This window comes from Perca fluviatilis, chromosome 20 (genome assembly GCF_010015445.1).
Source record: "Perca fluviatilis chromosome 20, GENO_Pfluv_1.0, whole genome shotgun sequence".
Classification (NCBI taxonomy): Eukaryota; Metazoa; Chordata; class Actinopteri; order Perciformes; family Percidae; genus Perca; species Perca fluviatilis.
Window position 1 is genome coordinate 9,093,544 of NC_053131.1, and position 20,788 is coordinate 9,114,331.

At 39.5% G+C, this 20,788-nt stretch overlaps 1 protein-coding gene across 8 annotated transcripts in view; it reads right to left on the minus strand.

The window, feature by feature from the left end:
* dctn1b (dynactin 1b) overlaps positions 1 to 20,788 on the minus strand; it is a 52,553-nt gene that overhangs the window by 25,565 nt on the left and 6,200 nt on the right. For 5 of the 8 annotated variants that reach the window (XM_039785220.1, XM_039785217.1, XM_039785218.1 and 2 more), the window contains exons 2-6: positions 16,537 to 16,788; positions 13,755 to 13,833; positions 9,314 to 9,345; positions 6,050 to 6,070; positions 1,029 to 1,046 (exon numbers count right to left, since the gene is read on the minus strand). In XM_039785220.1, the coding sequence (XP_039641154.1) occupies positions 1,029 to 1,046; positions 6,050 to 6,070; positions 9,314 to 9,345; positions 13,755 to 13,833; positions 16,537 to 16,764 (378 nt within the window). In that variant the 5' untranslated portion in view covers positions 16,765 to 16,788. The remainder of the gene's footprint in view (positions 1 to 1,028; positions 1,047 to 6,049; positions 6,071 to 9,313; positions 9,346 to 13,754; positions 13,834 to 16,536; positions 16,789 to 20,788) is intronic. The other 3 variants (XM_039785221.1, XM_039785219.1, XM_039785215.1) reach the window with 2 other exon arrangements.

Here is a 20,788-nt window from a genome sequence, read left to right on the forward strand (position 1 = left end):
TTAGTTCCAAATCACATTTTTCTTCCAGGAAATGTAGAAGGAAATTGTGAGGAACTTATGGACCTCTAAAATGATTTTTGGATTATTCCTTAGCAAACATAGCCATAAAAGCTTTGAAAGGATATTTAGGGAAGTAAATGTACTTTCATACTGAGGTGATTCATATACATTTTTTCCACATTTTGTCCTTACTATATGGTGATCAAACTAACACAATGTAACCCAGGTCTGTGCAGACACTTCTATCCTTTCTACTACATCCATGCAGAATGATCTGTCCTACACTCTCATCTACCTTTCACTTTACCTCCTCCTTTCCTTTTGCACACTGACTCTCTCTCTCTCTCTTTTTGCTTCAGCTTGGGCAGGGGCATTGCTTGGGCTAGTTATCGTTCTTTATCGGATTAGAGCCGGACCATTCAGCAGAAATTAGCCCGAGCTAACAGCTGTACCAAATAAGAGCTGACAGCCCTCTTAAGCCATAGTGGCGTGCTGTAGATACGAGAACAGACTGTGCTGAAATCACATCAGCCTGTTTGCTACATCTGCAACCAAGAGTGAAATCATTTGATTCTCCCCCGATAGACAAAAAAATCATTGAGTTGGTAAAAACGCTGTGGAAAGCTTCTGCGTGATGAGGCCAAATAAAAGAGAGAAGCTTGTGCTGCACAGACAGAGATATAACTGAAGTCGACTGAAATAAAAATAAAAAGCTTTTGCACACACATGTATAGGTATGAAATAATTCTGCAAAAATCAGCGGAGAGGGGAAATAAACTGGCAAGATTTTTTTTTTTTTTTTTTTTTTTTTTAAGAGCACAAGCAAGCTGCAGGTACACTTCGACTTCCACATTGGGAATATAGAATATCAGTTGAGGAAAAGAAAAAGGTCAGTTCCAACCAAAACGAAATGAGGAAGTGAAACTTCCAAGCATGACCTTAGCATGTCTTAGCAGTCTGCCAACAGAACAAATGGATGGTGACAACAACAACATCCCAACAGATAAGGATCATAGGGAGTTCTGTACCTTCCGGGGTGCAGGAGTCTGTCTCATCATATTTGCAAGAGAAGGAGATACACACACACAGTCACCGGGAAATACACAGACACACACACAGGAAGGGGATAAAACAGGTTGAGATGCTCGATCGACCAACACAGACAGAGAGACAGGCAGCTGAAGTGGAACCGACAGACAGACGGGCAGCCACTCAGGCCGGGAAGCTGCAGTGGTGCAAATGGGCGCAGCGAGTTTTTCCCAGGCTCCCCCTTCCTCCCTCTGTCCTCCTGCTATCGTCCTCCGTTATGTCCTCCTTCTCAGCTTCTTTCATAATCCGTATGCCGGAGCCCTCAGTCGCTGCCTCACTTTGCTTTCTGCTGCGATTAGGACTCGGACATCTTGCTGCCGAGAGCCTCTGACTTGCTACTGTTAACAGGAGACGCCTCGCCTCCCCTAACCTTCCTCTACTCCCCCCTCCTGTCTCATTTCCCCCCTTTCTCGCTCTGCTTATTGTGATTTGTCAGCCCAGCCAATGCCCCGCTCATGCATTACATCACTGTGCAGCTTCCTCCCTCTCTCCTTCCCTCTCTCCCTCCCTATGCTTTCTGCTCCTCCACCCACTCACCACCACAGACAGACAGGGAGGGAGGGAGGGAGGGAGGGATGGGTGAGATGGTGTGTGACTGGGGACAGACAGAGGAGAGGACGTGAGACGGAGGAGGGCGGGCCTGTAAACGGAGGTGAGAGAGGAAAATGAGCAGCAACACTGATGCAAGCCTCTCTTGTCTCCTAGCAACACTTGCAGAGCATTCAAATGAGACTGACAAACAATAAAGACCCCTGGTCTTTAGTACAAATTAAAAAGATTTAAGCCGTTTAAGGTATGCCCTTTTGACATTTTTTTTGTTATTTTTAATTTTAAAGGGGACACCGTATGCTTATTGTCAGGTTCATACTTGTATTTTGGGTTTCCACTAGATCATGTTTACATGCTTTAATGATAAAAAAAAATGCATTTAGCGCCGGTTTCTTTAAGCCCCCCTCCTGAAAAGCCTGCTCTGATTGACGGGCAAGAAAATATGGCGCACCTTTGCAAAGATATTTCTCAAGCTGTGGGCAGAGATAGTCAGATGGGGGTTATATATTCTAATGAGCCTGCATGTGACATAGGAAGCCAAGCCAAATCTGAATGTGTTGTTGAATTCCATGTTTTCTTATGTAATCAGCCTACAGAAAACTGACTGGATGTTATTATTTTACAGTTTGTGGGGTTATTAGGCACTCCAGATGTCCAAATGTGTACTGAAAAAGTTTTTCAGTACTTCAGTACATTGTTCCTCCTGGAACAAGGTACAGAGGGACTTGAAATTCCAAGTAAAATCAAAGTACTTTTTCCACCACAGTCCATACCTAACAGTCATATTTGTTCTATACTTGCGTTGACAACTTGTTTGTACGCTGCTTACCCATCTCTACAAAGTTATTCAGTTCACACTCTATGCTTCAGAACACACTTTTTTATCCTGGTTTGTTAAGTCCACCTTCAATCCGGTTCACCTATTTTAATAAATTGGATGCCTGAATCACTGCCAAAAGTCGTATTTTATTCTTGCTACTGCTGCAGTGGCTAGGAGACAACCGGCGGTCTGTTTTTAGCACTGGAAGCTAACAACCACAGCTAGCTGGATCCACCAAGCAAAGCCTAGCCCGAAACCTGAAGCACCATCTCCGCAGTGACCTGCGATGACAGCGAGCTGCTCAGAAAGGCTAAATAAAGAGATCTCCGACCTTAAAGAAGACATCCGTATGTGCTGGTTTTACTGTAACGTGTCTTTGAGTAATATGTAAAGCGCTATATAAATAAATGTCTTATTATTATTATTATTACTACTTCAAATAAAAGGACAACACAAGGACAATTAATGGGTTCAAACATCCAGCGTTAAAACAGCGAGCATTAAGACTCAAACAAAACGGTAGTCTTGGGCTTTAGATGTTATAGTGATTTTAGTAAAAAGGAGTCTTTAGTGTAAAAAGTGATTTAATAGGACAGATCATTCTTCGAGTCATTTGAGTAGCTTTCGTGATATCTTCCTCGGCTCCACTAATCTCCTCTGCACCAACAGCTCAGCAGGACGAGAGAGCGATGTAAGAGGATTTATTCAACGGGGATACTCTGATCAGCTGTGAGCTTTAAACCTGAAATATTTCCACATTGTTGTGGACATGAAAATGGGCAGTTAGTAATTTGAGATGGCTGTGATGAAACTTGATAAGGCTACAGCTAATAACAGGCTGTCACTGTGAACGGGGGATATGATAGTAAGTATTAAGGAATTGATGATAGAAGACAAGATTATTAGGAGAAAGATAGAAGCACAACTTGAGAGTTCAGGCTGCTGAACCAGAAAGAAAAACCGTTTACGTGTATCCATTACAGAGCAGCGGAGGGAAATCTGTCCTGTTGAAATATTAAACATCTTGCTCTGTAATCTGCTCACTTTCTCTCCAACACACAGACTAAGTGCTCTGAGAGGACATCCACCGCTGAAGTGGAGTGAGACAGACAGACAGAGAGGATGATGGGATGGGTGGAGATGTATCAAGTTCCTGCTTTCCCAGCACACACAGGGAGGATCGCTGCCTCTGAGGTCACTGCTCTGCAGCCTCCAGCAGAACAACAAGGGGATAAAATGACTGCCCGGAAAGCCTTTACACAGCATCAGCCAACACGCTCGGCTTGCACTGACTGGGCAAAACCGGGACCGTTATTTCACGTACTTGGAGAACATTGAGAGAGACGTGATACTCGGAGACGATGGTGTCAAGCTGAAGAAGTTCATCGCACACGACAGCAGAGCAAGCACAAAAATGCTACGACGTTATTTGAAAGTTATATCACTTTGTCCCCCTCACTATTCTTATTATTGTCAGCACCAAAAAATGACAACTCCGCTGTCACGGGAAGTGACATTGTGAAATAAAAACAGACTTATCTATGACATAAAAAAATTAATTCCAATAAAACTTCACATTATTTCACAATGTATTGGTTCCCTTTAACATATTTTATTTCTTTTAATGCATTTACTATTGAACGCTTTGTGTCTCCATAGAAAAGACAGCAGGTCAATGTTCTTTAAAATGTAAATACTGGATACTAAATTGATGGGTTTTTGGTCCTTTGACCTTTACTTGTGTAAGGTAGTAAATATCATCAGGAGATAATATCCCCTGTCTGTAACTGGGTTGCATCCTCTCATTTCCCTGCATGTTCTGAAACTCCTTTGTGACATTTAACTACCTACATCCCTCCGTTAGATCTGAAAAAAAAACAACATTCAGGCCTCCTAGATGAGACCAAACTGAGCTCCTGAGGTTGAAAGTCCGCCTGCAGAACGGGAGACAATAAAGTAGAACCGAGCTGACAGGAAATCCATACTCTGCAGCAGCAGCAGGTCTGTTCTGTGAAGGCGGGAGGGCGGCTGATTTCACCTCGGTCACAGCCTGACATTTACGCTTGCACGTATGACTCAGCGGAGGAGGGTTGTTAAAGAGCACTGGGCTGTCGGCATGGACCTCGTTTATCAATCCACGAGTGGCTCAACATAAAATAGAGTTAAAGTCGCAATACATTATACGTATTGTTTCATAATATTCTTATGGTGTCTCGTTCGATGTCCTGTATGTCCAGCTGAAACATGATATCATTGCTGGCCTTGATGCCCTTCTGGACCCACAGGCTATAGAAATATTTCTTTAAAATAAAAAAAGCTGCAAGGACACAACTGTAAAAACTGGATTTTAGGGGTGAACTCGCAGAAATGCACTGCTGTACCACGTTGCCAGATCAGCTACTTACTACTTTATGGCATTCTTTGATAGCTGGAACAGATTAATTAAAACTTGAAAAAGTGCACAGATGGAGCAGAAGCGTTTGAACTCTTTTTTTTTTTATCCAGTCTATATCCTTATCCACCCGAACATTTATGTACAATCAATTTTATTTTTTATTTTTTAAATCACATGTACAACTGATTTTAACAGTAGCTAAAATAAGCGAATACAATTCTTAGGTTTCCTATTTTAGTACAAAATGAAAATCCTTCAGCTTAACTGACACAGAGCCAGAGGAATATGATGGTACAAAGGCACCCAACTTGAGCTGCAGCTAATTTCAATTAATCTGTTGATTTTTATGATTAATTGACCCATCAGTGTAAAAATATAACAAACAAGTGACGTCTTCCAAAACCCACAGATATTCAATTAACAATGATATAAGCTAAGAAAAGTAGCAAAGCTGAACATTTTTAGGAGGTAGGATATATTTTACATTTTTGCTTGATAAATGACCTAAACGATCAATCCATTATCAAAAAAGATGACTAGAGCATGCTTTAAACTGCACAGAGAGCAGACAAACAAACGGCGTGTGCCACAGAGCTGAAGCAAACAGAGACCGCTCCTCTCGCTCTATTCACTCGCTGCCATGTAGGGCTGCACCATAGGAGGAAAAGATCTTATTGCCATTATTTTGACTGATATTGCAATTGCGAAATGATTCACAATATTGGAGGGAATGATCATTATTCTCATTTTCATTGAAAAGTATTAAAATTTAAAAAATGTAAATGATTATAGTGTGAGTTTTGTTTTTTGTACCAAATAAAAAAAAAAATAATCTTTTTAGTCTGTACGATAGGACTGTAAGCTGGGACGTCTCTGCAGCGCCACAATACTTAATTCACAATGGTTTGACACATTTTGCCTTTAACAAATATTGCGCCCCCCCCCCCCTGTGATTTCGATAACACTGCGATTAACTGTGCAGCCCTACTTCCATTCACTCTCACATAAACACAGAGCGGTTGGGTAACATGACCACGGATGGCGGTGTGGTGAGCTAAGATGGGATCATGGGTAAAATGAGGGACGGGCCCGGTTGTCATGCAGTGGCGAGCCCATTCAGAGCCACGGTTACCACGATTAACACAGTCATCACCATCACATTAGCACAGTACAGAGATTATAGAAACATGCACCACCTTTTTAGGCTTCACTCCTCGCTGCGTGGTCGAAGGAAAGAAGGGAAGGAAGTGAGGAAGGAAGGGAGGAGGTAAGGGTGGAGGTTAAAAAGGTCAAGAGTTTGCCAGAGGCATGCTGGAGGTGACGGGGCTGCAGTGAGTCAGTGCTCTTCGTTGGTGGATCAAAGACTTCAATCAACTGTACACATATTGTCACATCTTCATCTCACTTTCCCACACGTTTCTTCATTCAGTTCATTTCCACACAAACTGCACGAAGAAATCTTATTAAAAAGTGTCATACACGACTGATGTGTTATTAAAATCGTGTCTCATCTATGCCTGCATTGCTTATTTTTTCCCCCTTTAAAAACACATTTAAAGCTTAGTTAAAAGAATTTTTTTTTCAATTTGTTGTTTTACACAGTGACTACTTTTGTGTTGTTTCACATGTTAAACTAATACAAATGTGAACCACAAGCTCCTATGAAGCATCTCTGCACAATAACATATTTAGGGCAGAAGCGGGGATAATGGAGGGGTTTACTGTTGATGTAATAAAGTATTTATTATTTTACATATGCAACAACCCAGGTCAGATGGATCCCTTGTGTGACTGATTTGAAGAATAAAACACATTTTAATTGTAATAACTTTTGACCTTTTCTCTTTTTTTCTTATGATAATAGAGACTCAATGAGACCGTTGACCCTGTTAAATAATAATGAAAAAAATTAAAGAACATTATACTTCAGGTCACTACTTCTGGATTAACTAATGAACTGATGGTTCTGAAAATGTCAGTTGTAACATTATGAACATGTTGATATTTAAACCTGTATCCAATAAGACCTGACATCTCAGGAGGGCAGAATTATCCTTGTTTGACTGAGATTTGAGTCAGGAGAGCACTTAGGTTAGACCGGCTATCACCAGACCAAGCTCAATCTTTTAAGATTGAACTTTAAGTGATAAAAAAGCCATAGTATAGTATGTCGAAAAAAGTGATAAAAAAAGACAGTGTAGTAATTTATGTTGAAATGTTGAAAAGAAAAGTTGAAAAAAGTGGAAAAAAAGCCATAATATAGTATGTCCAAAAGGCCATAGCATAATATATCAAAAAAAGTGATGAAAAGCCATAGTATAGTAGGTTGAAAAAAGCCATAGTATAGTACGTCGAAAAAAAGTGATAATAAAAGCCACAGTATAGTAATTTATGTCGAAAAAAGCCATAGTATAGTATGTTGAAAAAGCTGATAATAAAGCCATAGTATAGTATGTCGAAAAAGTGATAAAAAAAAAGCCATAGTATGTCGAAAAAAAGTGATTAAAAAAAGCCATAGTATAGTATGGTCGAAAAAAGTGATTATAAAGCCATAGTATGTTATGTCGAAAAAAGTGGCTTTTTAAAAAAAAAAAAAACACTTTTTCAACATACTATACTATGGCTTTTTTCAACATACTATAGTATGTCGAAAAAAGCCATAGTATAGTATGTCGAAAAAAAGTGATAAATAAGCCATAGTATGTTTGAAAAAAGCCATAGTATAGTATGGTCGAAAAAAGTGATAATAAAAGCCACAGTATAGTAATTTATGTCGAAAAATGCCATAGTATTGTATGTCGAAAATAAACTGATAATAAAGCCATAGTATAGTAGTTGAAAAAAGTGATAGTATAGTATGTCAAAAAAGTGATAATAAAGCCATAGTGTAATATGTCAAAAAAGGTGATAATAAAGCCATAGTATAGTATGTCGAAAAAGGTGATAATAAAGCCATAGTATAGTATGTCGAAAAAGTCATAGTATAATTCAAACTCAAGGTGGCCAGGATGTTTCTGGTCTCAGAAGAAGATATACCGGTATTATAATATTTATTGAGAAAAATCATGGCTGCTGTGACTCAGCATAAAGTCTCTAATAGCGACATCATTCTTAAAACCAACTACCAAAGTCATATTGGTGTAATTGGATTTTAGTGTCAAAGTAACTACTCTCTCTTATGGGATCCTTCTAAACTGTGGGGGACATAATGTCATTTATTTCCCAGACATTATGTCGGTGATTACATGTGATGCTGTTAATCTCACAGAATAATACAAGTTATAGAGTAATAGAAGTATAATATAACATTTCACTGCTGAATATACTGCAAAACTGATACAGAAAGTGGAATCATCTGAACGTCTGAAATATAAAATCAAAAATGAGTGAAAACATTTAAAATGTAGCTTTGATTTCTAAAAACGGTTGAGAAAGGTTGTAGAGAACATGATGAGTCATGTTTATCCTGAGCTTTGACTGCACACTTTGACAGAATTATGGAATGGAATTTTTGTCCAAATTCTTGACCTAGAGCCACAGAGCAATAATAGAGAAATAATATAATAGAGCAATAATAAATGCTTCCTACATTATTTTAATTTAAAAAGGTTCAACCGATTTTAGGGGAACTCATCTATTTGTTTGCTTTAATAAATAATCTGTGGAAGCATCGAAGTGTATTAATAGGTAAACATCGCCCTCTGCTGGTCAGATATTAAAACAGAACCTTCATATTTGGATTTAAGAAGATCTGACTCGGTTTAGTTTGTCTAATTTGGTAAACTCATAATTTCAGGGATTATATAAGATTATTAAAAATATATATTTTTTAAATTTTTGAACATTTTCAAAAGGTTTTCATATGTTTAAAATCTGTATTTCAATTATGGATAAAGATTTTTCCCGATTCTTCTCCATCCTTTTATAGACATCTCTAAAAGAAGAGTTATTAATTTATAATCATTTATCACTTATTTTTTAATATTTAAGTATATGTATATTACTCCTTTAAATCACTACTCCTAAATTGCAGATTGTTAACTGGCCCCTACATCAATGTCATTTAATGCACCTTTCAGTAACTCTCTTTTAGACGGAAATATAACAGGATATTGAGCAAAAGAAATGCACATGATCATAAAATTGCTAAAACATAAATGTCAATATACTAGTTCAAGAGCTACCAAGCATCTTCCCACACCGTCACAACAAACAACCTGTGAAAAAATGTGTTTTATAAATGGCATTATTTCCTCCAACAGTCAACAGCAACACACAGGGTATTCCTTTAGATAACACAGAGTGTCTGTGTGCGGGTGTGTAGGTATGTGTGTTTGTATGCACCCATGTGTGAGTCGGTCATTGTGACTATGTAAAAGTCCAGGTGTGTGCTGCCATATCTGCTCCTGATTTCCTGCAGGGGGACTCTTAGTGTCACAGTGCAGCGGTATGTGACTCACCAGTTTAGTGGACTTGGGCGTCTCCAGGATCTCTGAGGAGATGAAGAAAAAAAGAGAAACAAAGAAAGTGAGAGACGTGCTTTCATATTATCATCAGTGTTTATCATCTTTTACAAGGTAGAAAGTCCAACAAAGATCCTAGCGCAAACAGATTAAGGTCAACATGATTCTTTGTCTTTTTCCAGATAGTCAACAATGATAGCTGTGGATAAGCTGCATGAGCAGGAAGTGGTATGTAAAGTGCTACAACAAATACTAGGATACAAAGGTCTCTAAGAGTTGTTTGGTACTTTATCTCTGCAGTTTCTCTGAAGGAAGTGTGATTAAAATACTGTTAGTAGCAAGTTAAAAAGCCATTCAGAGGAACTGGGGCAGGTAGTGCCACCGACAAAGGTCCAATGACTTAACGATCGATGAAGAGATCTTGATGGAAAAACTGACACATATCTTGATACTATAAGAAGCTCAACTGGAAGAAAAATGGGAATAATTGACATTATATGACTGTATATATGACTGTATGACTGACGGAAAATTGTGAATGAATTTCTTTTTGTTACTGTAATTGTTTGACATACATTTACAAAAAAATCGATGCGCGTGTCTAAACGTTGAATGCCGTCGGATTAACGTGAAGACTGCAGCAACAAAAGTATCTTGATTTTCTTATTTTTTGCACAAGGAAAACAAAACCTGTTTCATAAACTAGGAAACCCAATAACAGAGACAATGTTGAGGAGGAGATTCTTCTCAGATCAGACTATAAAAACTATATTACTCCAACAGAAAAACTACAGTAACAAACAGACCAGCACTGCCTCTCTTTATTATGAATTTTTATATTTATGCCAACTACAGATAAATACACAAATATCCAGCAAAACATTTTACAGATCTAAGTAAATCAAATATTAGCCTATATTTGATTTCTATTGGCTAAAAGAACTCAAATAAGAGTCGCAATATAACGTCTTATCATTTAATGTTTGTGTTGTCTGGACTCTCCAATAACGTAAATGATGAAATCGATGCAAGAATGTATTAGTGGATTAGAGTGAGAAGCTGTGGAGGGCATCACTCACGCTCATGATTGCCATTAATTAAGACGTCAACAAGCTAAATTAGAAAAACCATCAGTGATGCAGCCTGTGAGCAATCCGAAAACAGTCTCCGTCCTTGCTATTACAATACTTGATCTATCTGCTCCCTCTCGCGCATAATGGTCCAACTGAATAGATAGAAAGATAGATAGATGGACTTTATTATAAATGACTCTGTTACAGCAGCAAGGTACAAGGACACACACACACACACACACACACACACAAAATACAAGAAATATACTAGATAATAACTAAGAAAAAAAGATTAAAAAAAAATTTAAAAAAGATAAAAGATCAAAATACCAGAACATCTACTGGAAAAAAAATATACTTAGAGGAATGAAAAGATATACATACATATACACACACACATAATATTTAATATGAAGCCATATGGAACATGTAAAAAAAAAAAAAAAAAAAAAAAACACACAACTTAAACTGAGAGATGAAGCCAGCAATGCTACATGCTCCATGTCTGCAAAGGGCTTAGGCGTATGCTGCGATCCTATGTTGCTCTGGAGAAGAGCATCAACTACATTTATTTAAGTCTAAACATTCAAATTGATTTCAGGTAGTTTTTTAGGATCATCTTTCTATTTAAACTTTGGTGCAGTGAAGCCTTTACAGCAGCCAAGGAGTCTCATTTCCAGGCAACGACATCTGAATCAACTACTGAGTCTCGTTTGGCCGGTTCCTGAAACAGTCCTTTACTACCTTAACTCCCACGCACCAGGAAGTGGACGTTACATATACTGAATACAATGCACCAACCACCACCCCTCATTTGATGCTGCAGCAGTGAGGCGTAACCATGGAAACAGAGTGTGGCTCCATCCTCTAGAGGATAAAAAGCATATTGGTGACCAGCTGTGGAAAGCATAGGCAAGTTCTTGTCTCGCGTTTTAAGCAGAGAGGGTGCAAAATTTACTTTTTTCCCCACCGGCCAAATGGGTAGTCAAAGTTCAAATTTTGACGGCAGCCACTTAATAGATAAGCATTGGGTTTTTTGGTCTGGTGAGTGAAGCGAAGCTACCAGCCACTTGCATATTTTAGCAGGATTTGGCTGGTGGACGGTGCTCATTTTGTACCCAGGCAGAGAGAGGACAATCATTCAGTGTTACTCTCTTTAAACTGACCAGGTAGAAAACAGGAGAGTTGATATACATTTAAAGTTATTAAGTTTTTAAAACAAACAAAAACAGTTTGTTACAGACTTTCTAAATTCAGACAGATCGGTCTTTGAGATAGAAAGTTTATTTTTGAACTTGGAAATCTTATGGCTTGTTCTTGTTTTAATTTTTCTGTTTTATTCATTTGTATTATTTGTTTCTACTGGAATACACTTTCTAACTTTGTTTTGAAAGTTGATGTATAAAAGAAAGTTGTTATTGTTGTTATTATCATCATCATCAAATATTACTCAGCGGATGATGATGACGATACGATCAAAAGCTCCAGAACAGCTATTAATGGACGTTGATGGGAAATTATGAACTAGTATTAAATTAATTTCTCATGATAACTGTGACTTTAATTTTGTCCTGCAGCTGTTGTTGATTAGTTGGCAATTATACCCAAAATAGCTTAAATACATTGCCTGATTCCCACAATCATTTTGTCTCTCTTCTCTTCTTCCAAATGTGTCAACACCAAACAACTCCCGTTTCCTCCGACGGGGGTAAAAAGAGGATGTTTGCTGTCAGCAGGTAGCTGTTCAACCTGCAGTTTAGATTGACATTTCCATCAGAACATCAGCTGGTAGGCACTTTAGCCCCAAGAGCTGTACTGCACCAGGAGTGCACACAGAGGGATTCAAACCCACAACCGTGTGCAGTGTTAGCGGCGCACTCGACTTAACATGAAACCAGAGCCTGTAATGAGATATTAACTGAAGCACATTTATATTTTAGGCCTTTAGCAGAAACTCTAAACCACCATGAGCTCCAGTGGGGGAGCAGGTGGGCTCACACTGCACGTACAGTATACACAGATACACAAATGCAGACATGACTGATGTGGTAGCTTCTAGAAAAATAACCCAGAAACTGACAAAAAAAAGTTGAAGAGGCTCTTCACATGCACAAAGAGTCGGGTTTACTCCATGTGCAAAAGGTGACACAATGTGGAAAAATGTTTCAGTCAAAAGGACCAAGTCAGCAAAACGTGCAGTAATTCTATAATTAGACAAACAGCAATGACCAAACAGAAAAAAGGAGCTAAGGTGTACAAGGTGTTTTGTAGGGTGTAACAAGTGATCGATCTGGATCAATATCAATGATTTAATATTATCAATGCAAAGTGAAAATATAATTATATTTTTTTATTAGTGCAGATGGACAGAAAAGGGGGGAGAAAGAGGCGATGACATGCATTAAAGGGCTGTGGGTACATATTATCTTTGAAATACACCTCTATTTTGAAGTTCCCACTATATATTATTCTTTTTTATTAAAAAGAATAGTTTGGGGCGCCCCGGTAGTTCACCTGGTTGAGCGTGCGCCCCACGTACAAAGGATCAGTCCTTACCGCAGCGGCCGCAGGTTAGATTCCGACCACTGGCCCTTTGCTGCATGTCATTCCCCCTCTCTCTCCCCTATCCTGTCTTCAGCTGTCCTGTCAATTAACAGGCCTAAAATGCCCAAAAAATAGTTTGTTTTTTATTTAAATGGCTAGAAGAAGAGCTTAGTAATAATTATAATAATAATTTGATTTGCTTTTCGTGAGTTGATATAAATGGAATCGACTGTGTCAAAATGGGCATATATCGTCTCATATCGATATCGAATCAAATTCGTACCGTGGCAGACTTTGTGATATCAGCAAATATCGTATTGTTGTCCAAAGAATCAATAGAACATTGTATCGTGTAAAAAGAAAGGGGATTTCTAGAATTGAAAAGGATTTATACCCCTAGTGTTTTGCCTCACCAGCTACCAGATGGGGTCTATTATTTTAAAAGGCTGGATTCAAGAGCTCAAACAGTACGATGAGGGGAGAAAACCTGTGGCCTGTCCTTCACAAAAAGGGGTCAGCTGGACCAGAGTGCCCTGACCGCCCTCCATTAGCTGATACTGTTTTTTTATTAATGTTTGTTTACTTGTGCGCTCTCACATTGCAGAACTTCCTTGCTTTCAAATACCACTGCATGTTTAATGTTCTGAGCATGCATGTCCCCCAGACAACTTCCCTTACAGAAAGGTCAGGGTTGACATTATTACATGAGCATATCTTTATTTTTTTTATAAACACATCCAAAACACAGAGAGAATACTGAAAACAAATGTGAATGATGACCAAGGACAAAACTGTAATCGTCTGAATGTGTGTGTCCTAACCTCGTTTGGGAACCTTGCCTGTGCCAGGCTCAGGCGTCTCTGGAGACGTTGTGTCGGCCCCATCATCAACCAGCTGGATCTGAGACAGACAGAAAGCAAGACAGCAATAAGACAGTCAGTCATGTCTTCCAATGATTTTTACTGCCAACTATCAGAGCTGGCAAGACAGGGAGCGACACAGGTTAAATGGGAGCCGCAAAAAACTAAATTGGCTTGTTTATTGATGTTCATTTAAATATAGCACTCCCTCAAGTGAGTCGTCATTTTTTCCATCACCATAGCAACCTTTACAACTGCAGTGCAAAGACAGTCTTTTAAGCCAAGCGGGAGACATAATAAAGAGGATAGTAACACAACACTTAATCAATACTGAAGCTGACCGCCGTGTGTGTGTGTGTGTGTGTGTGTGTGTGTGTGTGTGTGTGTGTGTGTGTGTGTGTGTGTGTGTGTGTGTGTGTGTGTGTGTGTGTGTGAACCTGTACAGCTGGGTCACAGGTAACATTTACTCTGTGCTCATTTAAAAAAAACTCCTTACTCATTAACTCATGCAAAAACCACTCGAGCAAATAGATTCATTCTTAAAAGGTCCTATGACATACTGCTTTTTGGATGCTTTTATATAGACCTTAGTGGTCCCCTAATACTGTATCTGAAGTCTCTTTTATATAGACCTTAGTGGTCCCCTAATACTGTATCTGAAGTCTCTTTTATATAGACCTTAGTGGTCCCCTAATACTGTATCTGAAGTCTCTTTTATATAGGCCTTAGTGGTCCCCTAATACTGTATCTGAAGTCTCTTTTATATAGGCCTTAGTGGTCCCCTAATACTGTATCTGAAGTCTCTTTCCCGAAATTCAGCCTCGGTGCAGAATTACAGCCACTAGAGCCAGTCCCACAATGAGCTTTCCTTAGTATGTGCCATTTCTGTGTCTGTAGCTTTAAAGCTATTGAGGAGGGGGGGTGGGGGGGGGCCTTAACCAGCTTGCGGCCATGGTTGTAGCTCTATTTCCTCATGGGCGGGCAAAATTCTCTGGGTGGGCAAAGCAGAGAAAGGGGAGGTAACCTTGCTCTTTATGACCTCATAAGGAGAAGATTCCTGATTGGCCCATCTGAGCTTTCATTTTCTCAAAGGCAGAGCAGGATACCCAGGGCTCGGTTTACACCTATCACCATTTCTAGCCACTGGGGGACCATAGGCAGGCTGGGGGAACACATAGTAATGTTAAAAAACCTCAAAGTGAAATTTCCATGCCATTAAGTGTCAAGTGCAATTAATTTAACACAAACTGTCGCTTCTCTCGCATTAAGAGTTTTCTCCTTGGTGCGAACGGAATTCAAGAGTGGTCTAGGCCTGTATCAGCCTGTCTTTCTTCACAGTGGAAAAATCAATTAAAAATTATGCTTTCTGTTCTAATATGTTCCCTTGCCAATTTACTGAACGGTTTGACAAGTTTTTTTTTAGCATTTGGCACAAGAACGTCTATAATTTATTAGTTGCTGGGAATATTCTCACGCTCCAACAGCTGCCTCAGGGTATGTATGCAGGTCGCTGCCCATGTAAACATCCTCTGTTTCACTCAACGATGTAACATCACCTGTAATCAAATATCTTCTTCTGCGGGAATGTCGCATTTCCTTGACTGCCTCTTATTTAAGTCTGCTTTGCTTTGGCAAGATGTATTTTGTATTTAATTTCATGTCAGATCATTCCTACTTTATTTTTTGGGTTGAAACTTGCCTACAAATGGTGCAAAGGTCTTATACAGCGATTTGGGCGCTTTATGCTGGTGGTCAAATCTTACAAACACACCACTACTCATCTACAATGGCATTCATCAAGCTAAAACGAGCAGAACACTTGTACATGTGAAAAACCTCACAGAAAAAAGTAAAAGCGGTTTAGGATTAGAGTATGAAACCTTCTTGCGTGAGGCCCTGTGGGGATTTTGACCTCTTTCCCCCCCCCATATTGTTTTTCTCGTGCATGCACACTAGTGTGCACATGGGTGACGTGATACGCATTACTGCCAGTGGTTTCACATTATCCCACTGATTGACAGGTGGCGGTAATGCTGCATTCTACCAGCAAAGACAGGGAAGAAGAAGACTGCTGGATGTAAACAATGCAGGATTTAAAGTACCAGTACTTAAGAAAATGTTTTATGAGGAAGGTAAACCATTCAACTCATTTGCTAGACCTAAAGCATACAGACAATGCATTTTGGTGATGTATGTAAACAAAACTTTTCTATGTTGTGGAGAACTTTACACCAAAATGAGATATATGCTATTTCACACAAGTAACACCTTTCACTATGAAAAAAGTTGTAAGAGTTCATTATATGCCCATGAAATTTAAGCTGTGACAAAAAAAAATTAAAAAAAACTCCTACACCTATTTCCCCCCCTTAGGGATGTATTTGATTGTCCCCTCCAGGCTACCATACATAATATATGATTACTGTATTTCGCAGGGGCAATTTGCAGCATTTTTCTGGGAGAATCAAATAAAACAGTTTTTCATGAGAAAACAACAAAGCCCACAGCCTGGAGCAATAGAAAAGTGCTGGCACCATGCAGACAACAGAGGAAAATATCAACCCCCACACAAACCCACTGCGTCAAATAAAAACACAATCTCAAACTCAAACTTAACAATTGATAGATGGAAGATGTACTGGTAGGGTAGGGTGGAGACAATAGCATCATCCTCTACTTTAGGTTTCTACCAATCAACATTAATCATTTAGGTCTTAAATCTACTAAATAGTTCTGTCGTTACCTGCGATTGTCTCACAAATATCCCACGATTCTCCTCGCACGTGAAGTAGCGTTTGCCCTGCACGGTGCCGTCGTTCTTGCCCTTGGCCTCGTCCAGGATGACTCCCACCCATTTTCCGGAGGCAAACAGAGTGTTGCCGATGTAGGCCACAGTGCCGTGCTGCCCCTTCCCAATCACCTCCACCAGGGAGCCCACTTTGACGGGACGCCCGCCCCCGTCCGAGCTCATCCTGCTGCTGCCGCTGCTGGTGGTCTGGGTGGGAAAAGAAAACACAGACAGGAATTTATGTTCACACTAATAGTAAAAAAAAAATGAAGGCAATTCATTTGTACATTTAAATGGACATTCCACTTAATATACTGTACATATAAGTGCAAGTTCACTACTCATATGGACTCTTCTTTTTCTTCTCAGTCTGTAAAAACAGTTGTATAATGTCTTCTGGCTCTGGAGGAGAGTCTGAGAAAATAACCCTGTGATGAGAAGTTTGAAAGACCTCTGTATTTACCAGGCAGGAAACTAAAGACACTATCAAGTTGCATTGTGGGTAATGTAGGATCTAGTGGTTTTAAAGCTTGACAAATACTCGGGATTAAAAGTGTGGACATCCAGCGACACTAAATTTTATACAAAACTTACCGGAACACACTTAACATTATAAATGGGATTTAAGGTCCTCAAAAGAATGCTTGAAAAGCACTCAATTAGAAGTCACTTTGGATAAAAGCGTCAGCTAAATGACATGTAATGTAATGTACTATGCAAGAAAACGTTTTTAGTACCGTTAACCAACCCTTTAAAGTGGCATACTTGAATTCTGTATACTGTATATTCTGTTTTTTAACAACTTCAATTTCTCTTAAAGCACAATCTAATTCCAACCTGATCCCCCAAGACCTGCAAGAGTTAACTGAGTCATTGCCACCCTCATGTTGTGATTATCACAACCACCCTCTGACGTGATAAATAAGGAAATGAGCCTGGAGCAAAAGGAAAAGCTTTCATGAACTGGCAACAGGTTCAATCACTGCTTTATTAGATACATCCTTGCCCAAAACACATACATTTCTTCAGAAGCATCACAAACTGTTGGTGCACATCGGCATTAAAGCAACACCAAAGCACTTTTCCTCTTCGGTCCCCCTACAGGTTGGAAGCAGAATTGTCCATTACCGTTCTCATTCGAACTACAGATCCATACCCAATCTGGCAAACTTGCATAGTGCGGTTTTAGCCGATAGAGGGTCGCAAAGCAAATGCAGAAGTGCTGTTCACCCTGTTATGAGTTGATGAACCACTGAAACGATTTTGGAAACATTATTTTAAGAAGGTACAAAAGAATCTTTGGTGTTGCTTTAAATGGGTCTTCTACAGGACAGCACACAGGGGTGAGCTGCCGTGAGAAAGAATTAAGCGTCTACTAAAAGTAGTTTTAGTGTCATTCTGACCCACTGAGCTGTGCAGGCCTCGTCCTGCACTCTCTAAATGTCAATGCATGCTTAAAACAGCACTGCTCTTGTTTAATAGCTTTTGAGATATTTCCATGGCAACAATCACCTGAGATTTCGCAAAGCAGTGAAGGTCTGACTTTTGGAGAACAAATTGCACAGTAAAACGTTTCAACGCGGGCTGCAATATTTGGTAATCAAATAATCCTGCATAACCCAATTTACAGTGTGATGTCCTAGAAGTGATGGTGACTCAGCAGAACAGAGAGGAGCAGATATTATCATTCTGGGAGAGAACATGCTCTCCTTGAGCTTACTGTAAACATACACTGTCTTTGTGCTGCTGTTTAACTTGGAGGTTAAACAAACAGCAGCACAGTGAACCAAAACAGACAGACAGACAGCAACACAAATTTTACATTTGATATGCTAATCTGTCTCATCAAATGCAGGTTTCTGTGGCCATGTTAGACAGATCTTGTATGATGCAAGCAGTTGTATTTTTGACTCTGCTTTTAACAAGTCTACATTGCTCAATTTGCTGACAACTTACAAATGTAGCTTTGATTAACTTGGACAAAACAGTAAACAAATATAAAGAAATAAATAAAAATAACTTATTTTGTTTGTATGAATAACATTTTTGAGGCTGATACCGATATTGATAGTTGAGAGTTTTAAAAATCGCATAACATTGGCCAATATTGGTCGATGTCAATACAATACACTTTTTGTCAAATTCAGCGAACATCTCCTCACAGTCACCTAGCTCTTTATTGTCTGTGTGCGCTGAAAAAAATCTGGTGTTCCAAAAGAGCCCTGACTGTGTAAATGCTAAACAAACAAAGAAATGCACGAGCCAAACAACACTAATGCAGCCAATCAGCAACAGGCGGTGCCAGTTGCTCGTGCAAGTGAGTGATTGGAGTTATCAAGAAGAAAAGATGGCAGACAAACAGCAAAAGAGGAAAGGGACTGAAGAATACAAATTAAAACATAAGTTGCATGACCGGGAAATGAGGAAGAGCCTCGTTAACACACTGGTAACGCTGAAACGCCTCACCGTGAGGCGTTTCAGCGCTGCAGAAACTTCTGTGATTTCAAAAGGAATGAAAACCGATGAGAAGGTTGCTCCCGTCCTGATGGACAAGTGAGTAATAACGTTAGCTTTGCTGTTTCACCGTTTGCTGTTTTCAATAGGTCAGTTTAACCTCGTCAGTTTGCTGTTGTTAGTGGTGGCTGCTCCCAGCTGGCCGGCTTTACAGCAGCGACAGTTTTCTAATGCACAACCTATAGCTAACATCGATTCTGCCATATTTTGTTTAGTCAGCAGAAACACAGCAGAAGTGGTCGATATAGCAATGAATGTCACATGCACATCCATGAATCTGGGGGGGTGGAGCTTCTGAAGGGGGGGGAGGGAATTTGTTTGGCAGTTGAGTTACAATATCAACAATCTTTGCGCAGCATCACCACTGACTACCTCAAACATATCTTATATCTGTGCTGCAATTTCTTGTTACTTATTGGCCGCAATCAGGGTGCAAAATTAACTTTTTTGTCCACCAGCCAAATGGCTAGTGGATGTTCAAATTTTACCAGCCAATCAATAGTACCATTACTTTTTTGGCTGGAGAGTTAAGGAAATCTACCAGCCATTTGCCTGGTGACTGGTGCTCATTTTAAGCCTGGGACGCAATATGCCCTAATATCTATTCTATTAAGCAAATATCGATCAGTTTATCAGCACAATAAACAATAATACTTAAAAGAGGGCAGCGGTACTTCCTGCTTGGTCATGTGTTGGTCAATGAACACAACTGGCACTGTTCCGACCTGTTGGGAAGCCAGTGAGGGATCATATCTTTGTAGGGCAGTGGAGACAGCAGTGACATGGGAAGCAATACAAGGTTTGGCCATTCCGATCAGAAAGGAGAAGAGGTAAAAAACATGAAAATGTAGATAAACCACATATCTACAGGCCTCAACGGTCAGCCATCCATATTGCACAAGATGAGGGCATTCAATCTAAGCTAAGTATAGGTTGGAATGTGGCCATATAAAGAGTGTGTTCAGTGCTCTTTAAACATAAGCTTAAAGATGGTGTCTCAACCATAACTGCTGAACAATGGATTTCCTGATCATAATAACGACTTTATATAAAGAAAAATATAATGGCAACAGCATGAAACATCAAGAAGAGAAGAAATGATCAGCTCTTCTTCTGGTAGCTGGCAGTTTCTTACCGCTTACATATCAAACCAGACATCATTCAACAGATGCAGATGATGTTCTTTTACCAACATCACCGTTAAAATATTCAGCAACAGTTACACAAATCCTGAATTCCCATGACTGCTTAAAGTATAATTAACATAGCTTATAATTCATGACCAAAATGGAGAGGCATTTTAACCGGTAATGTGCAGTAAATGTGTCCTTGAGTCTACGTCAAGCATTTTACTATGTCACATTTATTCAAGCTGTAACATCTATTCCAATCCATCAAATCAATTCAGATTCATAACCGAGGCAGGAATCTTTGGTTTACAGTGCTTCAGGGAGACTACACATACACCTGTCAACAATCTGTAATACAACATTCACTGAGAATTATAAATCAGGCTCTCTTTAAAGTCAACAAATGGGCAGCTTTGCTGCGGCTATCAGTCTGTAATGAAGCCTTTGGTGTTGTTCAGTTATTGCTCCGACCTGTTTGCCATGTGCTGGAGGCAGAGACGACCCAAGGAGGGCATGCTAAATTATTTACTGCCGTTCTACTCTTAAAACACGCAAGCTCACGC